The sequence below is a fragment of the Barbus barbus genome (assembly GCF_936440315.1).
Source record: "Barbus barbus genome assembly, chromosome: 41".
Lineage (NCBI taxonomy): Eukaryota > Metazoa > Chordata > Actinopteri > Cypriniformes > Cyprinidae > Barbus > Barbus barbus.
In genome coordinates, this window is record NC_136719.1 from 21,956,428 (window position 1) to 21,980,628 (window position 24,201).

At 41.7% G+C, this 24,201-nt stretch overlaps 2 protein-coding genes across 5 annotated transcripts in view; one reads left to right on the forward strand and one right to left on the reverse strand.

The window, feature by feature from the left end:
* Positions 1–104: 104 nt before the first annotated feature.
* LOC306860167 (torsin-1A-like) lies at positions 105–14,794 on the reverse strand. 3 transcript variants are annotated; one of them, XR_013783362.1, is made up of 6 exons: positions 14,519–14,794; positions 14,104–14,369; positions 13,784–13,959; positions 1,800–1,933; positions 989–1,564; positions 105–767 (listed from the first exon to the last, which is right to left on the reverse strand). XR_013783362.1 is itself a non-coding variant. In XM_079401727.1 (5 exons), the coding sequence occupies exons 1-5, from the start codon at positions 14,637–14,639 to the stop codon at positions 1,311–1,313; spliced, it is 951 nt and encodes a 316-aa protein (XP_079257853.1). In that variant the 5' UTR covers positions 14,640–14,794; the 3' UTR covers positions 105–1,310. The 3 variants fall into 3 exon arrangements, 1 of the variants encoding a protein (XP_079257853.1); XR_013783363.1 differs by having other exon boundaries at positions 927–1,564; XM_079401727.1 differs by having other exon boundaries at positions 105–1,564.
* A 9,088-nt stretch (positions 14,795–23,882) lies between these two features.
* LOC306860646 (pleckstrin homology domain-containing family G member 5-like) overlaps positions 23,883–24,201 on the forward strand; it is a gene marked incomplete at its 3' end in the record, with an annotated part of 81,813 nt that continues 81,494 nt past the window's right edge. The window contains exon 1 of one of the 2 annotated variants that reach the window (XM_079402451.1): positions 23,883–24,130. The remainder of the gene's footprint in view (positions 24,131–24,201) is intronic. The other variant, XM_079402452.1, reaches the window with a different exon arrangement.

A 24,201-nucleotide genomic window follows, 5' to 3' on the forward strand; every position in this document is an offset into this window, starting at 1 on the left:
GTAACCAAACCACTAAAGAAACCTGTTCTCTAAGGTAGGCTACATAGTGAATGTGCTTCTTACTACAACCTGGGTGGTGATAATATTGAACATTAGGCTTATGTGCTCTTAAAATATCAGAATGAGCTTTATTGGCCAGGTATTACACATACAAGGAATTTGTTATAGTGACAGAAGCTCCACAGTGTGACAAAGACAGCAACAGGATACAGATAAAAGAATAATAAACAAATATACAAATAGGCAATGTACAAAACAGCAAAAACACAATATATAATATAGATAGTTATGCATGTACAAGTTGTCACGGTGCACACAGCAGGGAGGATCAAGGACACAAGACCAGGATGTAAACTCAAACAATAGACTTTACTGACGACAAACTCACAGACAAGAAACACCAGTGGTAACGAGTAGACCAGACCAAATAACACTGAACAGACAGGACTATAAATACACAGGATAATTAACTCAAACACACCTGGAACAGAATAAACTACTAATCACATTTAACAAGGACAGGAAACAAACCAAATATGGGCATGGAAACACAGGGAGCACGTGGAAACACAAGACACACACGACAGAGGTCTGACACAAGTATGACACAATATGATTTGCATCTTCCATCTTACCTATCTCTCTTTTTCAACTTGCTTCGTGATGGAATTCACACTCTGCTTCTGTGAACCGTAAACCCCGCCTACTTTGATTTGATTGGCCAGCTCAGTTATTTTGACTTTAGGTGTGTTCGACTTGAAGCGGCGCTGCGCAGAATGATCAGTGTATGACATCAAAGTACCGTGGGAGCGATAAGAGAGCAGATGGATCCTTATGCTTTCAAATCGCTCTTGCGGTACTTTGATGTCATACACTGATCATTCTGCACAGCGCCGCTTCAAGTCGAACACACCTGTTGAAAGGGCTTAGGCAGAGCAGGCTGAAAATGTTACTTTTAAAGACATTTTGCCATCTTAACAACAAGAGCGCTGAGTAATGGAGTGCAACAGATCAGTGCAAGAATTTAAAATATTGGCCAATATTCTAATAATGGACAGTTTGTATATTTCTAATTATTGGGGGGATTTGTCCCCCTCAATGTTATGGCCCTGGCATCAGGGTACCTTACACATTCAAAAACAAGCAAATAAAATACAAATTTGCTATGATGACTGCCATGGAGCTTTTTTAAAATAAGGCTGTTTGCACAACTTTAATGTTCATGACACAGATAAAGTACCACCAGATATTTATTCATTAATTTCCAAATCAACAACCACTATAGTAAATAAATAGTGCTGCTAATTTTGCTACCCTAATTTTAAATGGAGTACCAACTTCTGTCTGGCAGACTTGCAGCCTTTAACAGCAAATATTTTCTCTTCTTTAGGGAAGAAGGGCATGTCTCTGGTCACATCATCTGCCACGTCATCGTTTGGTTTGATGTTCAGATTGACCATCTCAGTCATGACACACTGATGCACATGCTTCAGCTCCAGAGGTAGGAAAGGAATGTAATGATCAATCAGATGCTGATTTATTAGACTGGAGTGCCAAAATCCATCTGTAGATTTACACAATAATGAGGAGATCATTAATAAAATAACAAATTATATATACTGTATATGAAACAGTTACAAAATATACAGATGAAGATGATTCATGGATTTTGTATGAATTGCTTGCAAATATATTATTTAAAAGACAGCTCCTGTGCAATGTCCACTCTTCTCTTTATGGTGTGATTTACTAGCAGCCTTGTCTTTGACATTACACTGTGAAAATACTTTAACACATACTGTTCTCATCATTGAAGAGGTATTCGAAGATTTGAGTCTCCATTTCCTCACTCTGGAGTTGTAGTTCTTCCCGATTGTTGCCTTTTCTCCAGAAATCCAGGGTCACATTTGTGATGATTTGCTCACCTGTTTGACTATAGATAATATAGCTCATCATGGACTGGTTCACACTTTCAAGAGCAAGTAACATGGACAATACAGAGAAATGACTGGAGATGAAAAGTTTGAAGATATAATTTAAATTCCAATGCATATTAAGGTTACACCTTTTCTGATTTCTTTTAGGATTATATTTTAAGAAATGTCCAAAACACAAAACAGTATAACACAAAGTAATACACACAACTTGATCTTCCATTTTCAGTGTAATTAACTAACAACAATTCATATTAATTACGAATAACACGTTTTTTTTTGGACTGGCAAATGTTAAAGGCACAATATGTAAGATTTTTTTATTAAAATATCCAAAAACCACTAGAACAGTGTTATATATTTTGCTAACTTCTGTACTTGTTTCGAAAAATGTTTAAATCCAGAGAAATAAGCAATTTTAACTAGTGACATGGACCGTGTCCATAGTGTCATTGTGTTGCCTGCCAATGATGTCATACACCCTCAATTTCCAGTTTTGTTTTGTAGAAAACATGGAAACACTAAAGACGCTTTAATATGTTATGCGTTTTAATAGACATGTTACGACCACACAGAGTAGCATTATAAGAGAACTTTCAAATGTATCTAGTATGATAAAACGGCTCTGCTTTACCCCACATAAGCACGGCTGGAAGGAGCGGAAGCAGTCGACTGTGGCATAATAAAAGCTCCGCTGCTTTCGAGCCATGTGTCATGCTCATCTCTCATTAGCAATTGCTTCAGCGGCCTCATTTCACTTCGACGGCTTTCCGCCACTCTGCTTCATACTACGATGTTAATAATCTTTAATTAGCTCATCTATCTTGAACATGATTTCTGCCTGAGTCCCATTGGATTGCATCGGCTGTGAGGATGAAGACCATAGATATATATACGTAGATGCCTCATTAGCAACTAGTTTCTATGGGCGGCGATACATAAGCCATCTGCCATTTTTGGAACGGTCTGCGAACCTTTGAGCGCGTTGACTGTGTGCGTCTACACAAAGTCCCTTTAAGGCAAGTCATGTCACTCGGCGGCCATCTTTGAAACGCCTCTCGGTGTAACGGAACCGACGAGACGAGAGACATGCGGATCCATTTGCAAGCTTTTATTAATAAACAGTCAAATAACAGGCAGGGTCAAAACACCAGCAAACGGGTATGGCACGGGCAAGACACAAGAGTAATCCTAGGGCATGCGTGGGTCCTCGATCGGTGAACAATATCCAGAGGGCTTGAGAAGAGGGGTAGTCCGATAACCTGAGCAATAATCCAAACGAGGTAAACACAGAGTCCGAAACGGTGAGACAAGGGCAAATCCACGATACAAGGGCGGGAAACAGGAAACGAGACTATAAACAAAATAAACTAGACTTAGAGAACACAGAATGGCTCAGTAAGGCAGCTAACACTAGGGGAATGCTATACACAGAACAATACACGGCGATCTGTGAGAAGAAGTCCATGGTTTATAAAGGGTGTGTGATTGTGAGATGGTTCTCAGGTGTGAGCGTGTGTTTGAGACAGTCTGTGTGGTGTGAAGGTTAATGAGATGGAGGAGTTACCTCTGGTGGTGAGTAAACGGAAGTTAAGATAACCGTTACATGTGTGACTATGTTAAATTTGTTTGTCTCCTGCGTAGATCACTTGGCTATTTCCCATATAGCAACAGTATCTATGTGCAGGAGCGGGGTTGCCACGCGGTTACAATGTGATTCACAATTGCATTATCCTTTCTAAATAGGCTTCTAATTATTTTCATTATGTAATTGCCATTATATAATTTTACCTGACTAATAATAAATTGCTATACTTGATTTATTCTGATCTCTTCTGAAATAATTTTTTTCTAGTAGGTTAGAGTTGTAGTCTTGTGTTTCCACAAATCTGCGTCCAGGACAGATCATACTTAAGTACCAATGAATGAAGCGGGGGCTCGTAATTAGGGTTCTTCTGATTTCTGTCTGTCACTGACTTAACAAGTTACAGTTTTCGTGATTATAGAAAAAATACACTTTTTATTATGTGCTAGCAGGTTGCAGCCTATTTAAAGGTATTATAATCACCCTGTACCCTCTGAGTAAGATCAACTTCATTCACAGCTGGCCGAGTGAATTGCTAAGCGACACTGGATCGCTAATGAATGAATAATTGAAAGTATGGGATTTCCAGAATATTCAAATATCTAAATTAATATACAGTCGATATCTGTGATCAGTTTTTAATTAAGAATATTGCCTAAATTTAATGATCACTTGAAATTGAAGTCAGATTGACCATGGAGCCAGACTAAATTTAGGACCAACTCCTGATAAATACGCATTAAACCTTCGACCATGCTGCTGAATTCCGCTTTTTGGGCTGGCGGGTGGATCCTTACAATATATGAAATTTGTAAAATTGTAAGCTTGGTGACTAGTGACTCCTAACAGATATCTTCAACACCTCGCTGAGTCAGGCAGTCGTCCCCACGTGTTTCAAATCCACAACAATCATACCGGTACCAAAGAAATCACCTGTGTCCTGTCTCAATGACTACCGTCCCATAGCACTGACTCCAATCATGATGAAGTGCTTTGAGAGGCTAGTCATGCATAACATCAAAACCAGCCTCCCCAACACACTCGACCCGCTCCAGTTTGCATACCGTCCAAACCGCTCTACGGACGATGCAATTTTCTCCACCCTCCACCTGGCTCTTACCCACCTAGAAAATAAAGACTCCTATGTTAGAATGCTGTTCATTGACTTCAGCTCGGCATTCAACACAATAATCCCACAACAGCTCATAAATAAGCTAAACCTGCTGGGCCTTAACAATTCCCTCTGTAACTGGATCCTGGACTTTCTAACTGGAAGACCTCAGTCAGTCCGTGTCGGCAACAACACCTCGAGCACTACAACACTGAGCACAGGTGCCCCACAAGGCTGTGTGCTCAGCCCGCTGCTCTTCACACTGCTGACCCACGACTGCACTGCCAAGTTCAGCTCCAACCACATCATCAAGTTTGCTGATGACACAACAGTGGTAGGTCTCATCAGCAACAATGATGAAACGCACTACAGAGAGGAAGTGGCACAGCTGGCGGAATGGTGTGGCACAAACAATCTGTCCCTCAATGTGGAGAAGACAAAGGAGGTTGTGATGGACTTCAGGAGAAACTCCGTTGACCACCCCCCACTGACCATCGACAGCTCGACTGTGGAGAGAGTCAGCAGCACTAAATTCCTGGGGGTGCACATCACAGAGGATCTCACCTGGACCACCAACACCATGTCACTCTCCAAAAAGGCACAACAGCGCCTACACTTTCTCCGCCGGCTGAAAAGAGCAAGTCTCCCTCCACCCATCCTCACCACATTCTACAGAGGCACCATTGAGAGTGTGCTGACCAGCTGCATCACTGTCTGGTACGGGAACTGCAGTGCTGCTGACCGCAAGACCCTCCAGCGGACAGTGAACACAGCTGCAAAGATCATCGGTGCCCCTCTTCCCTCCATCCTGGACATCTTCCTTACACGATGCTCCAGCAAAACCAACAGCATCGTGAAGGACTCCACCCATCCCTCCCACAGTCTCTTCCAGCTCCTACCATCAGGAAGACGGTATCGGAGCATCAGAGCCCGCTCCGCCAGACTGCTCAACAGCTTTTTCCCCCAGGCTGTGAGAGCCCTGAACTCAAACCACCCCGCCCCCCTCTGAAACCCCATGCAAACCCCTACCTCCTGAACATGGACCACCCCCCACCCCAAACCTTACCACACCAAAGAAAAACTGTATGGAACTTTAATTATTTTTTTAAATTTATTTTATTCTTATTTTTCTTTACACTATGGACACTCTCCTCTATGTGCACTATGGACACTTTACACTATGGACACTCACACTCTACACTATGTGCACTATGGACACTTACACTTTACACTATGTGCACTATGGACACTTACACACACTGCTGCGTGTGCACAATCTCACAAAAAACTCAGCAATATATGTATGTTTACATGCTCATGCACTACAAATCATCCTGCACTGTTCCCCAACCAGCTGCTGACTCAAATGTCTCTCTTTGCACATGTACAGTATTTGTGAAGCATTCGTATAGTTTGTATTTTTTATCTTCTATTTTTTAGTTTGTATAGGGTAATATTTATGTGAAGCATTCGTATAGTTGTATTTTTTATCCTTTTAGTTTGTATAGGGTAAATACTTATATATAGTATACTTATAGTTAAATCTGTTAGTAGTGTATAGGTTTATAGTGTTTTTTTTTACTTCATTGTTGTAATGTCTGTATTTATGTAGCACCGTGTTCCTGCGAGACACGACATTTCGTTCCACTGCATGTCCCCACATGTAGCGGAATGACAATAAAGCTCAACTTGAACTTGAACTTGAACAACTTGAACTAGTTTTGGATAATTTTATGTTTCCCCATTCAAAGAGATTGGAGCTGCACTTGCATGTCACGAATCTTGTCTATTAATTTAACACAAGACACACGGTCTAAAGTGGATAGCATCATCAACCTTTTACCTAAATATTTCAAAGAACACTTACAGCAAAGTAATCATGTGTTTTATAGAATAAACTCAACTAGTCTGTCTGTGTGTACATGTAGTTACACAAACAACTATACTGTGCTCTATGGGCACAATGTGTTTAACACAATTGCATTTTTGAATAAAAACTAAATGCACACCTGACTTTTAAAAATACATAGTACTGTCACGAGTCCGGGCTCGGCAGTTCTTCCCTGTCGCCACCAGAGGTCACCATCTCCCTTCCTCCCGGACTCATCTATGTAAATACATACACCTGTCACATCTCACACACCTGTCCCACTCATTACACCCACAGCTGTTCCCAATTGCCACGGACTATTTAGTCTCCCCTCTCCCACCACTCTGGCTGGTTGCGTTACATGACATTTGTGAATGTGTTTTTGGTTTGTAGTGTCTGCTCTGGGCTGGGATACACGCACCTCATTGCCGTTTTTGTATCCCAGTCCTTTTCTGTTTTGTTTTGTGCCGTGTTGGCCTTTTTGTTGCTAATTAAAGAGCACTTCCCTGCACTTGGACCCTGACCTCATCTTTTCACGCCATTCCCGAGGCGTACCGTGACAGAACGCAACCAGCAGACATGGGTCCAGCAGGGAAGCTCCTCAATATCCGCCAGGGAGACCGGAGCATGGAGGAGTATGCCAGGGATTTTATTGGAGTGGCTCGGCAGGTGGAGATGGAGAAGACCTGCCTAATGGTCTTCTTTTACGGAGGCCTGGCACAGCCCTTCAAGTCCCTGGTGCCATACTGGGACCCCGAGGAGTCGCTGGAGGACTACATTGACCTGGCTCTGCAGGTGAGCGGCTCAGCCTTCAGGGTGGAGTTAGCTGCGGAGCCCGTTCACCGTTCTCCCGAGGCGGCAATCCGGGGGGCGGCGGAGGCATCGGTGGCCGCGCCCAGTGCCTCGAACCCACTTCTGGAGCATCCTGGGCTGATGCACAGCGTGCAGGATCCCCCACTGATGTCGGTGCGAGCAGCGTGGTCTGCTCGTGGTCTTTCCAGGGCGGCGGTGCCCGCTCTCAAGGCTCTCGAGGCGGCGGTGCACGCTCACAAGGCTTCCGAAGCGGCGGTGCCCGCTCACGATCCTCTCGAGGTGGCGGTGCACTCTCACAAGGCTTCCGAGGCGGCGGTGCATGCTCACAAGGCTTCCGAAGCGGCGGTGACTGCTCACGATCCTCCTGAAGGGGCGGTGCACGCTCACAAGGCTTCCGAAGTGGCGGTGCCCACTCACAAGGTTTCCGAAGTGGCGGTGCCCGCTCACAAGGCTTCCCAGGCGGCGGTGTCCGCTCACAAGGCTTCCGAAGCGGCGGTGCCCGCTCACGATCCTCTTGAGGCGGCGGTGCACGCTCACAAGGCTTCCGAAGTGGCGGTGCCCTCTCACAAGGCTTCCGAGGCTGCGGTGCCCGCTCACAAGGCTTCCCAGGCGGCGGTGTCCGCTCACAAGGCTTCCGAAGCGGCGGTGCCCGCTCACGATCCTCTCGAGGCGGCGGTGCACGCTCACAAGGCTTCCGAAGTGGCGGTGCCCTCTCACAAGGCTTCCGAGGCGGCGGTGTCCGCTCACAAGGCTTCCGAGGCGGCGGTGTCCACTCACAAGGCTTCTGAGGCGGCGGTGCACGCTCACAAGGCTTCCGAAGCGGCGGTGCCCTCTCACAAGGCTTCCGAAGCGGCGGTGCCCGCTCACGATCCTCTCGAGGCGGCGGTGCACACTCACAAGGCTTCCGAAGCGGCGGTGCACGCCCACAAGGCTTCCGAAGCGGCAGTGTCCGCTCACAATCCTCTCGAGGCGGCGGTGCACACTCACAAGGCTTCCGAAGTGGCGGTGCCCACTCACAAGGTTTCCGAAGTGGCGGTGCCCGCTCACAAGGCTTCCCAGGCGGCGGTGTCCGCTCACAAGGCTTCCGAAGCGGCGGTGCCCGCTCACGATCCTCTTGAGGCGGCGGTGCACGCTCACAAGGCTTCCGAAGTGGCGGTGCCCTCTCACAAGGCTTCCGAGGCTGCGGTGCCCGCTCACAAGGCTTCCCAGGCGGCGGTGTCCGCTCACAAGGCTTCCGAAGCGGCGGTGCCCGCTCACGATCCTCTCGAGGCGGCGGTGCACGCTCACAAGGCTTCCGAAGTGGCGGTGCCCTCTCACAAGGCTTCCGAGGCGGCGGTGTCCGCTCACAAGGCTTCCGAGGCGGCGGTGTCCACTCACAAGGCTTCTGAGGCGGCGGTGCACGCTCACAAGGCTTCCGAAGCGGCGGTGCCCTCTCACAAGGCTTCCGAAGCGGCGGTGCCCGCTCACGATCCTCTCGAGGCGGCGGTGCACACTCACAAGGCTTCCGAAGCGGCGGTGCACGCCCACAAGGCTTCCGAAGCGGCAGTGTCCGCTCACAATCCTCTCGAGGCGGCGGTGCACACTCACAAGGCTTCCGAAGCGGCGGTGTCCGCTCACGATCCTCTCGAGGCGGCGGTGCACACTCACAGGGCTTCCCAGGCGGCGGTGTCCGCTCACAAGGCTTCCGAAGCGGCGGTGCCCGCTCACGATCCTCTCGAGGCGGCGGTGCACGCTCACAAGGCTTCCGAAGTGGCGGTGCCCTCTCACAAGGCTTCCGAGGCGGCGGTGTCCGCTCACAAGGCTTCCGAGGCGGCGGTGTCCACTCACAAGGCTTCTGAGGCGGCGGTGCACGCTCACAAGGCTTCCGAAGCGGCGGTGCCCTCTCACAAGGCTTCCGAAGCGGCGGTGCCCGCTCACGATCCTCTCGAGGCGGCGGTGCACACTCACAAGGCTTCCGAGGCGGCGGTGCACGCCCACAAGGCTTCCGAAGCGGCAGTGTCCGCTCACAATCCTCTCGAGGCGGCGGTGCACACTCACAAGGCTTCCGAAGCGGCGGTGTCCGCTCACGATCCTCTCGAGGCGGCGGTGCACACTCACAGGGCTTCCGAGGCGGCGGTGCCCGCTCACAAGGCTTCCGAAGCGGCGGTGCCCGCTCACGATCCTCTCGAGGCGGCGGTGCACACTCACAAGGCTTCCGAAGCGGCGGTGCACGCCCACAAGGCTTCCGAGGCGACGGTGCCCGCCCACAAGGCTTCCGAGGCGGCGGTGCCCGCCCACAAGGCTTCCGAGGCGGCGGTGCCCGCCCACAAGGCTTCCGAGGCGGCGGTGCCCGCCCACAAGGCTTCCGAGGCAGCGGTGTCCGCTTGCGAGCTTCCCCAGATGAATCCACCGTGTCCGCCCTGGCCTCCTGTTCTGCCGGCGCCGTCCTGGCTCCCGTGTCTGCCTCCGTCTCTGGGCCCTCTTCCGCTGCACGGGCCTGGCCCACCATCCCTCCCCCTGTTCCACCTCCCTCCGGACAATTGGGGGTGTTGGTGGAACGTCTGGAAGCCGTTCCTTAAGGGAGGGGTCATGTCACGAGTCCGGGCTCGGCAGTTCTTCCCTGTCGCCACCAGAGGTCACCATCTCCCTTCCTCCCGGACTCATCTATGTAAATACATACACCTGTCACATCTCACACACCTGTCCCACTCATTACACCCACAGCTGTTCCCAATTGCCACGGACTATTTAGTCTCCCCTCTCCCACCACTCTGGCTGGTTGCGTTACATGACATTTGTGAATGTGTTTTTGGTTTGTAGTGTCTGCTCTGGGCTGGGATACACGCACCTCATTGCCGTTTTTGTATCCCAGTCCTTTTCTGTTTTGTTTTGTGCCGTGTTGGCCTTTTTGTTGCTAATTAAAGAGCACTTCCCTGCACTTGGACCCTGACCTCATCTTTTCACGCCATTCCCGAGGCGTACCGTGACAAGTACGGAGTGTAAGAGCACACACCACACTACGGGCTTATTCTGGCTACAGAATCACGATGACTGATTTGCAACCCTTAAATACTATACCAGAACAAAAGAGCCATAAACATTTATTCTCAGTCCCAAACAGATTACATCTGTGTATGGGGAAGGAGAAGCTTCTGTAGAAGCTGTTCTCACGCGCAAATGGTCACACCTGGTGTAGAGCAATGTTTATCAGATTTTGAAAGGAGACCGCCCACAACAGAAGTTCAAAAAGTTTTCAATATTTATGATAATATAAGTGACTAATGTGAAACTGAGACCAATTTACCAATCGCACAGAAACCTTTAAAATGATACCAGACATGAAGGGGAAAAACAATATATTCACAAGACAGTATAACACATGGGGCATGTGGATATTCTTGCATTGGGGGGAGGGGGAGGGGGGGGGGGGGGTTCGAGAGAGGAGAGGCAGAGGCGGGGAGAGGAGAGGAGAGGGAGGAAGGGGGTCGTAAATGAGAAAAGGGGGGTGGTGTTGTTTGCTCCCTATGAAGATGTCTTCTCCAGGATATGCTTCATTGCATGGCATCTGTTTTGACTGAGTTCCTAACACTTGGTTTCATGAGGAAATAATTTCACTCCTTTTCAAAATCAACAATGAAATTTGACAACTGTATCATAAATGTTATTTTGCTTAAATCGCGTTTAAAAAAGCTTGTTTCTCAGTCAAGACCCACCAGTGTGCATGCGCAGTCCTATGCACACATCTCAGAACGCTGACTGTTTCTATAGCAACCGGGACTTCTAACGGCAGATGCAGTGACTCGTTGACTTTACCGATTAGCTATTGGCTCTTTGGCTCAGAAGGCGGGGCTTCGTTCAATAGAGCGGCCATACTGAGCGTTGCATTTTTCCCCATTCAAAACTATATGAGTGACACGTCTTGGGTATTATATAGTCTTTGGTCTACAACAGCAAGTTATACGCTTGTATATCTTTGAATATTCTTTGATTATTATGGTGACCGTTCCAAAATGGCGGACGTGTCAACGTATCTGGAGCGGTAGAATACATAGATACGTATATATATATATCTATGGTCGAATAGGCCATCTATACATATCTATGATGAAGACGACAACTCCCATGATTCCACACTCAGTCATGGCGTCATCAAACTACACTTTTGTTTCTTTGTTTGTTTTGAATAAACAAACAAAGAAACAAATTATTGTTTTGAATAAACAAACAAAGTGCCCTCTAGCTGAGAAAACTTACATATTGTGCCTTTAAGACATTAAGGCCCGGTTTCACAGACAGGGTTTAGACTAAGTTTCCTTAGTTCCGTTATCTGGTCTTGTTTTGCATTAATGTGGTTGTTTTGCTCCTTCTGATCTCCTGAGTATGTTCCTTGTCATTGAATAAAACAACAATTTGTGGTATTTCTTGTCGTGTGCTTAGCACTGCCATGCTGTGACAATTCACCTATATGTAAATAACTAGAGGAATAGCAAAGTGCAGTAATTGATCAAACTATCTGCACTACAGACTAGTGTGCTTATGAATAAGATAATAAATTAAAATAATATGATAACAAATACTTGTTTACAATCAGTGGCGTAACTTTGCTTTGAAAAGTGGTGGGGACACCGCACAACTCGTTTTGCTATTTGTTTATTTAATAACCGAATTTACTTGGGGACTGAGTTCAGAGTTGGAAATGCACTTAATTTTCACTTTGATGTACACACATGCATCACATTCACAAATATGTCTATAAACATCCGAATAAGCAAAATGTAACATTCGCAATGTGAATGTTACGTTTTGCTTATCACAACACATCCAGGGTAGCTAATATCAATCAAAATACGCAAGATAAATATGGCGAACTTACCATTTCATGGTCAGCTCAGCTGCAGCGTATTCATTAATTGCACAATTGTGTGTGTGTGTGTGTGTGTATTACGATTCATTCTACTTTGAATTACTTGCATATTTTCTCTTAATACCAGCCGGACAACTTGCTAAAAGCAGGTGTGATCGATGCACGCGCTGAACATGGAAGAATCAACATTACGTCAAGAGTCAAGACAAGCCCACAAAATGTTTCCTCATCCAATCAAATAATTTAACCAATCCTGAACTACGCAAAACCTTGTGTAAAACATGAATGAGAGTTAATTTGTGTTTAAATGGTTAAACTACCTTTTATTAATTAAATAATTAAATAAATTAAATTGTTTTAACAAATCTTTTTTTTTTATTACATTTTTATAAGACCTCTATTTTTTCCTCCCCCACCCCACATGTAAAGGCTAGTTAACGGTAAATGTTGCTACCTATAGCATAAATGTTAAAACATCAACAAAATGTCCAAAAGAAAGTGTGGAAGTGATATAAGAAGCTTTTTAGTGAAGCAGCCACGCACAGTAAGTTACTTTGCTTAACACGAAAACATATTATATTTAATTTACGTGAATATAGACATACTGTCGCTAATCATGTTTTCTGGCGGCCACTGGAGCGCGCTGTGATTTAATACAAAACTGAATTAAAGGACTATGAACTAAAGACTTGTATACTTTGTTTTAATTGTGAAAATCCCAGTCATAACATAGAATTGTCCTGTTGCCTAAAAGTGCTTTAACTATTATTCAGCCTTCAATGATGGACAAATGCCAATATATTGCTTATGATTGCAAATGTAAACATTTAGATCCCAAAATGAATTATTTACTTCTTACATAACTTAATTTTTCATATAACACTTAATCATGACTTGTAATAATAACCGTGACTTGTGACTTTTTAACAATGCCTCAAGTGAACTCACCTCGCTGCGTGGTTGAAGAAGAACCGTCGTCCACCTTCTAGTCATCACTTGATCACTTGATGACTACAGTGTGTGATGATTTGACTTGTGGACCAGAGATATTGTCCAATTAATCTTCTCAAAAATCTCAAATAAAATATTTCAACCTTGAAACAGTGTCCAAACAATACGAACATCGTAAAAAGAAAGGTACAGGATCTGTAGACTAATTATAGGGAAAGGAAACTACATATCCCATGACGCATATCGCGTATCTCGCGATAGTTTCACAACGAGACTTAATATTAATCTTTGAGGACGTTGAAAAGCTTCTGACCGGCGGAAAAATGTGTTAAATGAACGAATTAGATTATGAAGATTGACGATTTGTAGATGGTGCTTTTCCTTTAATATATACCTTACGCAATCTATTTTTCAGTTAGGCTACTTTTTAAAAGTGGTGGGGACAATATCGAGCCTGGTAAAAAGTGGTGGGGACATGTCCTACGCCTATGTTTACAATATAAAGCAGCATAATGGCCTGTTTTCAAGTAAAATTACCAGAAGTCTCACACATTCAAGTTACAAATGGCTTCATCCATTTTTATAATAAAAATAGGGTGAATACAGTATACTTTATATACTGCACAGCAATATACCATAGCAGCTCTGTCAGATTCCTAACAGTCTAGTGCATCACCTGAGAAAAATGAAGATTGCTTTGTTGAATGATACTCCATCTACACGGGCATTGTAGTCCACAAAAGGTTTTATGGCATCGATCAGCCGTGGATGCATCTTGTCCATTTCATCAAATATGAACATAGAGTGGGGAAAACTTGATACAATTCCATGAATCCACTGCCTAAGTTGAAGCTACAGAATAAATTTATGAAATATTATGCATTTTACAAACACTTTCCACTCTACATTCACTCATTACTTCAAAGAGCCTAGTTTACCTAGTATACTACTAATGTAAAAGACAATGCAATCAAAGTATTTACATCTATGACTTACTTCATACATCTCTGCCTCCTTTATGTGTGGAAAGTGATAAGTGGATATGAAAGTGTGAACATGATTGCTCTTTTCTCCCATTTTATAAATATTCCTTGCAATGATCCTGGTGATGTAATTTTTTCCCACTCCTGTCGGCCCATGGAAAGAAAGGACCAGTGGTTTGGATGGATCTGGATCTTTCATAAACCAAGACACAGCCTTCAGAACTGTATCCACAGCAATATGCTGTCCAAATAGAGACTTCCTTAGATCCTTCTCCAAACCTGACAACATATTCGACTCTCTTTAGCAATACATATTCATAATTACTTGAAGACTGAATTAAATGTTTCAATTATGAGCATAGTAAAAAAAAAAAAAGCAATATACAAAATGTAGCATAAATATGGAATATGATACATATTTTGCTTACCACTTGAATTAAAAGAAAGCAAATCGTCGTTCTTAAAAAACACATCACAAAAATCCCAGAATCCAGCCTCTGTTGCAACAGGCAACAGAAAAAATAAAACAAAGAATGTTCCTGGTTTCATTGCAAAGATGATTCCTTACACTGTTTTAGACACTTTCAACTGTGAAGAAAAAGTGGCACGGTACAAGATAAATTCATAAGGCTTTCCGAGAATGAAGTTTGACCGCCACACCTTATACATCAGAACAGGGTGAAGCCATGAAGCCTTGTTCTTCCACATTCTCGTGTCATGCGTTGTGTGTAAAATTGATCAGACATCAACCTACGCATAACTTCTGCCCCTAATGGCTAATTGAGGCAAAACTTTAATTTCACAGTTTAACTTTAAAAGTACAATATTAAATCCAGAATCCAGACAAATCAAAGCACAACATCATCAACACTGAAATATATATATAAAAAAACATAAAAAACAAACAAACAGTGGAGCAGGCTATACTTCATTGCTGTTGAACTTTGTGCATTAACAAGGTGGACAACACATGTTGTTAAAGTCTTTCATCTATTCATTGCTTCTGTCTGACAGATATTCTCACTTTTTCAGGGAAGAAGAGCATGTCTCTGATTGCTTTATCTGCCAGATCAACATCTTGGGTGATATTCAGGACCATCTCAGCCATGACACACTGACGCACATGCTTCAGCTCCAGAGGTACAGTAGAAAAGGAAAAAAGTGATCAACTATTTGATGATCTATGATAATAAAGTGCAGAAATCCACCTGTAGAACTGACATACACGTGAAAAAAAAAAAAGTATTTTTAAGAACATTTTGTGCATGTAATACAAGAATGTCACCATATATGTGAGGGTTTAAGGTAAATCAAATGTAATATTTTTCAGAAACCATTTAAAAAAAACATATACACACAGTTCTTATTAATGAAGATATTTTGAGAGATTTTAATCTCCAGTTCCTGTCAGTCCTCTGTGGTGTGTGTCATGTGTTCCCGCCTCTTGTTTCCATATTTGGTTTATTTCCTGTCCTTGTTAAATGTAATCATTAGTTAAGTCTTGTCCAGCCGTGTTCGTCTCATTATCCTGTGTATTTATAGTCCTGTCTGTTCAGGTTGATTTCATCTGGTCTACTCGTTACCCCTGGTGTAAAATATTAAATATTAAAATTAAATATTATTTTGCAAGCTAATGCAAATGCATTGAAATAAGATGCCCCAGGGGCAAGATTACCTCCACACATTCTTTTTTCTCTTGACCATAGATGCACAAAACTTAATCTCAGCACTTTTGATGAATAGCTACGCTATTCATTTTTTATTTTTAATTTCATCTGAATATCAACATTTGAGATTTAGTCAGTCGGAACTGTTTTGAGGTTATAATTGATCTAATTTTGTGTCTCTGGAAAATAGCGATTTATTACATAATATTATGTTGAATATAAATTTTTTTGTGTCTATTTTTTTATGAGGGATCTGTGGACACTTCAGTGTAATGTGGTAACATGCTATCAACCATGTTTTAAAAAAAAAGTTAAATTAAAAACTTGCCATATGAAGGCCTTCACAGTATAAAGATGTATTACTTCCTGTTCACAACCAAAAAAAACAAAAACAAAATTTTTTTTTTACATTGACGATAAGGTTGCCCACCTCCAGCTAGGCAAAATAAGGGACACATATGACATATATGATTATTTATGTATATATATTTATGATTAATATACATTATAAATTAATACGAAGGTCTAATATTAATTGTAATCTATTAATTCATCAGTCTAATAATGTCTAAAAATATAATAATTATACCTACCAAGCTCTGATAAATGTATAGAAATTTATATTAACAGACTATCCAAATTGTAATAAAACAATAGGCCTATACCTTTAGAAACACGGATGTGTCTGTCACTTTAAAGGTATGGTTCACTCAAAAATGAAAATTCTGTCATAATTTACCCAGGTTGTTCTAAACCTGCAGTTCTTTCTTCTGTTGAACACAAATACTTTGAAGAATATGAGCAACTAAACAGCTTCTGGTCAGAGGTTGCGTAAAAAATTCCGTCATATTATTAACTGTAATTTTTATTTTCATATTTTAATAGGGTGATCACCTCTTCAGCACACGCAGCGCGAGCAGGACAAACAACAATGAATGCAGAATATTAATAACTATGACTGGGACTGTCATATACATAACATTATAACGAGAACACTATTATAATAAAACGCTGTGAAGTTTTAGAGTTTAGCTGCTGTGTTTCTGCACGTTGTTGACAAAAGGAGTTCATTCAGAGCCGCGCAAACACGTTCACTTATGCATTCGGGGCATTTTGTGCAGATAGCCGATACGTCGTAATATAACGTTATGTTGTATAAATAACGAAGTGTATTTTATATGAGATAAATGATGAGTTAAATCCCATTGATTAAAAACCTGCTATCAAAAGCTTCATTCTACTGGTCATCTTCAGCGCGCGCAGCTCAAAACATGTCATATACATATAGCTACATAACGTTATAATGAGAGCACTATAGTAAAAAAAATGTTGTGAATTCTTAGGGTTTGGCTGACGTTTAATGTTAACTATCTTTTAAATAAAAAAAAATAAACATTATTTACCCCGCTTGTGTAGGCCTAATGGACGACTCGCAGATACATCTTCCCTTTGTGTTAATGTCAGTAATTATGTCTGTGTCTGACTTGACTCTTGGTAATGTATTTTGACCACACCCCCAGATATATGATTCGACCATCAGTCGAATATCGGCAAGATTCGAAAATTAATTCCGATTCGACTATGAAAATCCTTAGTTGGGGACACCCCTAATTTGTACTTGAAATAAGACAAAAATACGTAATAAAAGCAATTTTGCAGCGTGAATGAATGAATGAGGTATTAAAACATCGCTTTACCGAAGAAAACCTGCTCCTGACCAATTTAGGTTCACAGATTAAGTTACCACAGTAACTGACTCTAAGTATAAGTTAGCTCTCTTTCAGAAACGGGCTTGACTTACCCTGCTTTCCTGGGTTTGACAAACCTCCCATTTTGAAACAGAAAACCCAGAGTTCCCTCATTTCAGGGTTAACATTTTCACTTAACCTCCTTTCTGAAACAGGCCCCTGGTTTAAGACAACTCGTTCGAGTGTTTTCGCTATGAATGGAAGGAGAGAGACAGGTCTGTAGTTTTCTATAAGAGAAGTGTTTAATGTAGGTTTTTTGAGCAGTGGGGTTACCTGAGCCTGCTTGAACGCAGTGGGGAAAATGCCTGTAAGGAGGGATGTGTTGATGATGTGAGTAATTGGGTCTAGAGGATAAAACATTAATGCAAAATAAAAAAATATTAGAGATAAATAAAATAAAAAATGATTCATCATAATTATTACTTTATTGGTTTTTCCTTATATTAATTGCATAAAGTGGAATGGAAATGGAAATATGTTAATTACTGATTGCATGTTAGGATACAAAGTGTTCTCTCAAAAGGTATAGTATTAAGTCTAGACTCTTGACTGAACTGGCTCTTCTTAAATTATTAAGCAGCAAAAAGCTGAAAACATTTTCTACTAATATACAGAACCAACTTCTGTCTGACAGACTTGCAGCCTTTAACAGCAAAGACTCTCTCTTTTTCAGGGTAGAAAGGCATGTCTCTGGCCACTTCACCTGCCAGAAAATAGTTTGGCATGATTTTCAGATGGAGCATCTCAGCAATGACACACTGTTACACATGCTGCATCTCCAGAGGTAGGAAAGGAACATAATGAACAATCAGATGATAATCTATTAGGCTGGAGTGTGAAAATCCACCTGTAGAACAGACATACACAAAAGTCAATTAAATAATTAAACTAAATTACAGTAATTATTTCTGGAGGAACAAAAGTTAATCCAAGAATGTAAGCACATATTCAGGGATGAATAAACCAAATCTAAATATTTAAGAAGCAACCTCTGAACCATTCATCATTCATTACAAATGAGAAAAAAGAATAACAGTGATTACTAGGCTACTTGTTATATAGTACACACTCATTGAGACTAAACATACTGTATATTCACATTATAAAATATTTAATAAAATCTTTCAGTTCATACTGTTCTCATTCTTGTTGATGTGTTCAGAGATCTTAGTCTCCAGTTCCTTGCTGGTCATCCTGATCTCTTTCCGCTCTCTGCCGCTTCTCCAGAAATCCAGAGCCACCTTCAGTAATCACATTCCCATCTGCATTACTACAAATAAACAAGCTTATCATGGATTGGATCACTCTTTTGGGAAAGTGAAGGAATTTAATTGAAGAATTACATTTTATAGCTAATATAAAATGTTGTGGGGGGGGGGGTCGTGGCCTAATGATTAGAGAGTCAGACTCGTAACCCAAAGGTTGCGGGTTCGAGTCTGGGGCCGGCAGGGATTGTAGGTGGGGGGAGTGAATGTCCAGCGCTCTCTCCACCCTCAATACCACGACTGAGGTGCCCTTGAACAAGGCACCGAACCCCCAACTGCTCCCTGGGCGCCGCAGCATAAATGGCTGCCCACTGCTCCGGGTGTGTGTTCACGGTGTGTGTGTGTGTTCACTGCTGTGTGTGTGTACGTTGGATGGGTTAAATGCAGAGCACGAATTCCGAGTATGGGTCACCATACTTGGCAGTATGTCACTTCACTTCACTAATATGTTGCCTACAAATGGGATTTGGAAATTACAAAAGAAAAAAGGGATTTGTAATGCATCACCTGAGAAAAATGAAGATTGCTTTGTTGAATGACGATCAGCTGTGGTTGCATCTTGTCCATCTCATCAAATATGAACATAGAGCGGGGAAACCTGAATGTGCCTGAATAAACAGAACATGCAAATTCCAGTTAGAGAAATGTCTTCTGCTATGTGCAACACTTCCACAGCTGTATTTTTATTCATTTTGTTGTAGTATAATCAATTAAAGGAGTTTCTACTCTTGAGCTGTTCACTTCCTCTATGATTTCTAAAATGTATTTATTTATTTGCAAAAGTGGGTGGACAGAACTAACTACACTAATTTTAATATTGATATTTTTTTTAATCTTTTGTTTATTTTCAGATACAAAACTTAACCCTCATGTTGTCTGTTACATAAACACAACAGGAAATATTATGGACTGCCGAGAATGTGACTAATGCAGTGACATTCTGCATTTTTCCATTGAAAATGGTTGTGATTCTATATTATTTTCTTTTTTTCATATTCTTTTTCTTTTTAGCCTGACTAAACTGTGTTTCAGTTTACGCTTAAATCAAGAAAAAATAAACTATTTGGATAAGAAAGTAAATCTAATTCATGGGATACTTTCTGAAATGAAGTCTAAATATCATATTCATTTATTTTACTAGACAATCAGAAACAAATTCTGAAAATACTGATTAAGAAACTGTTTTGCAGTGCATGATATCACCATGTTTTTCTTAGCTGCCAAAAACTACAGTATTAAAGCGCTACGCTTAATTTTCTTATTTTTTTATTTTATAATAGGGCCTATTAATTAATAATTTTTTTTATTAGTAAGAAACCTGATGATAATGAATGTTTTAGGTTGAGAACTCATAGTGGGGGCCATAAATATTTGATCCCCTGCTGATTTTGTATGTTTGCCCACTGACAAAGAAATGACGAGTCTATAATTTTAATGGTAGGTTCATTTGAACAGTGAGAGAGAACAGCAAAAAAAGTTAAAAACTGATTTGCATTTTAATGAGTGAAATAAGTATTTGATCCCCTATCAATCAGCAAGATTTCTGGCTCCCAGGTGTCTTTTATACAGGTAAGGAGTTAAGATTAGAAGCACTCTCTTTAAGGGAGTGCTCCTAATCTCAGTTTGTTACCTGTATAAAAGACACCTGTCCACAGAAGCAATCAATCAATCAGATTCCAAAATCTCCACCATGGCCAAGACCAAAGACCAAGCTGTTCAAGGTTGTCAGGGACAAGATTGTATACCTACACAAGGCTGGAATGGGCTACAAGACCATCGCCAAGCAGCTTGGTGACAACAGTTGGTGCGATTAATCGCAAATGGAAGAAACACAAAATAACTGTCAATCTCCCTCGGTCTGGGGCTCCATGCAAGATCTCACCTCGTGGAGTTTCAATGATCATGAGAACGGTGAAGAATCAGCCCAGAACTACACAGGAGGATCTTGTCAATGATCTCAAGGTCCCCCTACTCAAGAAAGCACATGTACAGGCCCGTCTGAAGTCTGCCGATGATTCAGAGCAGAACTGGGTGAAAGTGTTGTGGTCAGATGAGACCAAAATCGAGCTATTTGGCATCAACTCAACTTGCTGTGTTTGGAGGAGGAGGAATGCTGTCTATGACCCCAAGAGCACCATCCCCTCCGTCAAACATGGAGGTGGAAACATTATGCTTTGGGGGTGTTTTTCTGCTAAGGGGGCAGGACGACTGCACCACATCAAAGGGACGATGGACGGGGCCATGTACCGTCAGGGCCAGGGCATTGAAAATGGGTCAGGAATGGGTATTCCAGCATGACAATGACCCAAAACACACGGCCAAGGCAACAAAGAAGTGGCTCAAGAAGAAGCACATGAAGGTCCTGGAGTGGCCTAGCCAGTCTCCAGACCTTAATCCCATAGAAAATCTGTGGAGGGAGCTGAAGGTTTGAGTTGCCAAACGTCAACCTTAAATGACCTTAATGACTTGGAGAGCATCTGCAAAGAGGAGTGGGATAAAATCCCTCCTGAGATGTGTGCAAACCTGGTGGCCACCTACAAGAAACGTCTGACCTCTGTGATTGCCAACAAAGGTTTTGCCACCAAGTCATGTTTTGCAAAGGGGTCAAATACTTATTTCACTCATTAAAGTGCAAATCAATTATAACTTTTTTTAAAATGTGTTTTTCTGGATTTTGTTGTTGTTGTTGTTGCTATTCTGTCTCTCACTGTTCAAATAAACCTAGCATTTAAATTATAGACCGATCATTTCTTTGTGGCAAACATACAAAATCTGGCAAACATACAAAATCAGCAGGGGATCAAATAATCTTTTCCCCCACTGTAACTATGATAGTTGAGACATGATGTACACGTAGCTTCAGAATATACCACAGTTTACTAATATTAACACTATAGTTTGATCTAAGTGTGGGCATGCATGACTCCATGTTGGGTCTGCCTCACGTAACCAAAGCTTGAACTGCTCTGGCAGAGAAATCAATTGACAAAATACTTTGAATACTTATACCTATTCTAAGTTCATGCAATATGTAATATTTACTCACACTGTAGACATGTGAAATTCGTTTGTCTGGAAAATGATAGTCAGATATATATGTGTGAACATGCTTGCAATTTTCCCCTTCTTTGTAAATGTTTCTTGCAATGATTTTATCAACATGGTTTTTCCCAGTTCCTGTAGTCCCATGGAAAGAGAGAACCAGCGGTTTGTTTGGGTTTTTGTCAGCTTTTAGTACAACATCAGACACAATGTGCTGCCCATAGACAGAGTCTCTTAAATCTGCTTTCAGACCTGAAAGATATGAATGTGAAAGGACATTTCTTAACTCAAAGATATCTTCCATTATGTTCATTATCAGAAAGAAACTAATGTTTGGAACAACATGTTTGATTTTGGGGTGAAATATCCCTTTAATGTGTGCCAACAACAGGCTTCTTACCTCAAATGCCAAACATAACCCAACTTAAAAGAAAATGTTTTAATGTTATTATTATATTTATTTTTCCCTTTTTTAAATTTAATTAAACATTGTGAATGGAAAATACATTTTCGAAACTGAGCTGCAGCGTGCATGAGGCAAACAGAAAGCCATGTTTACGAGGCAAGATACTTTTAACTCAAACTAAATATATCACTAATTTTTTAAATGTTCTGAAAATTGCCTAGGCTATGAGATATCATAATACTGTTTAGTTGCCTATACCTACAGCCAAGAAGCAATTAAAAATACAACTTTCACTGAACATTGGTTATTTAGATTTACATGAATCACATAGTAGTTGGGTGTGGTAATGAAACTTAACTCATAAACATAAATATGATAAACAAGTTAAAAATTTTACTCACGGTTTGAATGAAAAGGCAATAAAGGATTCCTGAATTCGACTATCCACCACTCCACTCACACCCATACCAATGACAAACTCTTGAAATGCTAATGTTATATTAGACACCAGATACAAAACTATTAAAAGGTGCAACACTATCATCATGAAAGCAAATCCTATGCCTCATAAGTTCACCCTTATAGGATGAAAACGACATTGGAGTGAATTTAAAGTCCTGCTGCTGCTGAATACATGAGGTAATTTTCACTCTGCAGGTCGATGATGAAGCTTTACAGTGCAGCAGATTAGACTGAGTTTTGATATACATTAATAGGCCACAGAATCGAATGCCATCACTGTCTGATTGCATTGGTCATGTCAGTGTATTAATCGCTGAGATGCAAACAGCATGCATGCTTACCAAGCCATTGAAATGACAATGCAATTGAATAGCTACTATGAGATCGAAGGACATGCAGCCAAATCAGGCCTGTTTGAAATCTGCAACCTGCCTCTGCATTTGATATGTGCATGTATTGCAAATAAAATGTGGATCAGTAGCATAAGGATGCAATCAAATAAAAAAGAGAAATAAGATTAAAAAGTTAGAAATGTAATTTATGTTGGTTTCATACATTTTTTGACAATGTTTATACAATTTTAAACTAAAGCTAGATTAAATGAATCCTTATAGTCCAGGTGATATGTGAAAATAATGTTCACTTTTTCATAAAAGCATGAAACCACAGTAACTGGTTTTGCTGTGGTAGTTTTGGTAAAAAGCACAATAGTTACAATGCTCATCTTGTTTTTACTGCCATAACTTTAGTTTTACTGTGATACACCATTCCAGTTGTTAGGCAACCACAATAGTATTAATTAATCACAATTTCCCCAGTCTCTCTTCATACCAGCTTCAACACTGTTTCAGAGATGTAATATCATCCAAATGGACCTACGTGCGCTTGTGGAGATAGAACTGTTTGTAGATGGACATGATGACCACCAGGTGGAGTCATAAATCCACAAGTATCTTGCACACAAGCCTGCAGATGAACTTCTGAACTACTGCCACTAAGGGTAAACCTGCAATTATCAAAGCAATTGGAACTTGATTCACATAATCAAATATTTTGTTAAACATGTTATATTAAATATTAATATTTATATGGATTACATAGACATTAAATATTCAGTTAAGATACTAAAAGGTGCGTAAAATGAATTGTGCACTAGTCTGCGCCTCTAGCGGTTAAACGCATGTAGTGCAGCGGGAGCTCTTGACTAAAGGTGAATTGAATGAATGGAAAACGCTTTCCAGGGTGAAACAGAGCAGAGGGAACAGCCCAGACAAAGCAAGCTAGAAACTTTCACGCTGATAATCGCCTGGCTTGGATTTAAAGAAGACAGCGGCGGTGCAGTAGAGGGGATGAAAGCGACATTGGAGTGAATTTTAAAGTCCTGCTGCTACTGAATGCACGAGCTTATTTTGATTCTGCGGGTGGATGATGAAGATTTACAATGCAACAGGTTAGACTGAGTTTCGATATACAGTAATAGACCACAGAATCGAATGCGATCGCTGGGTCTAATTGTTGCTT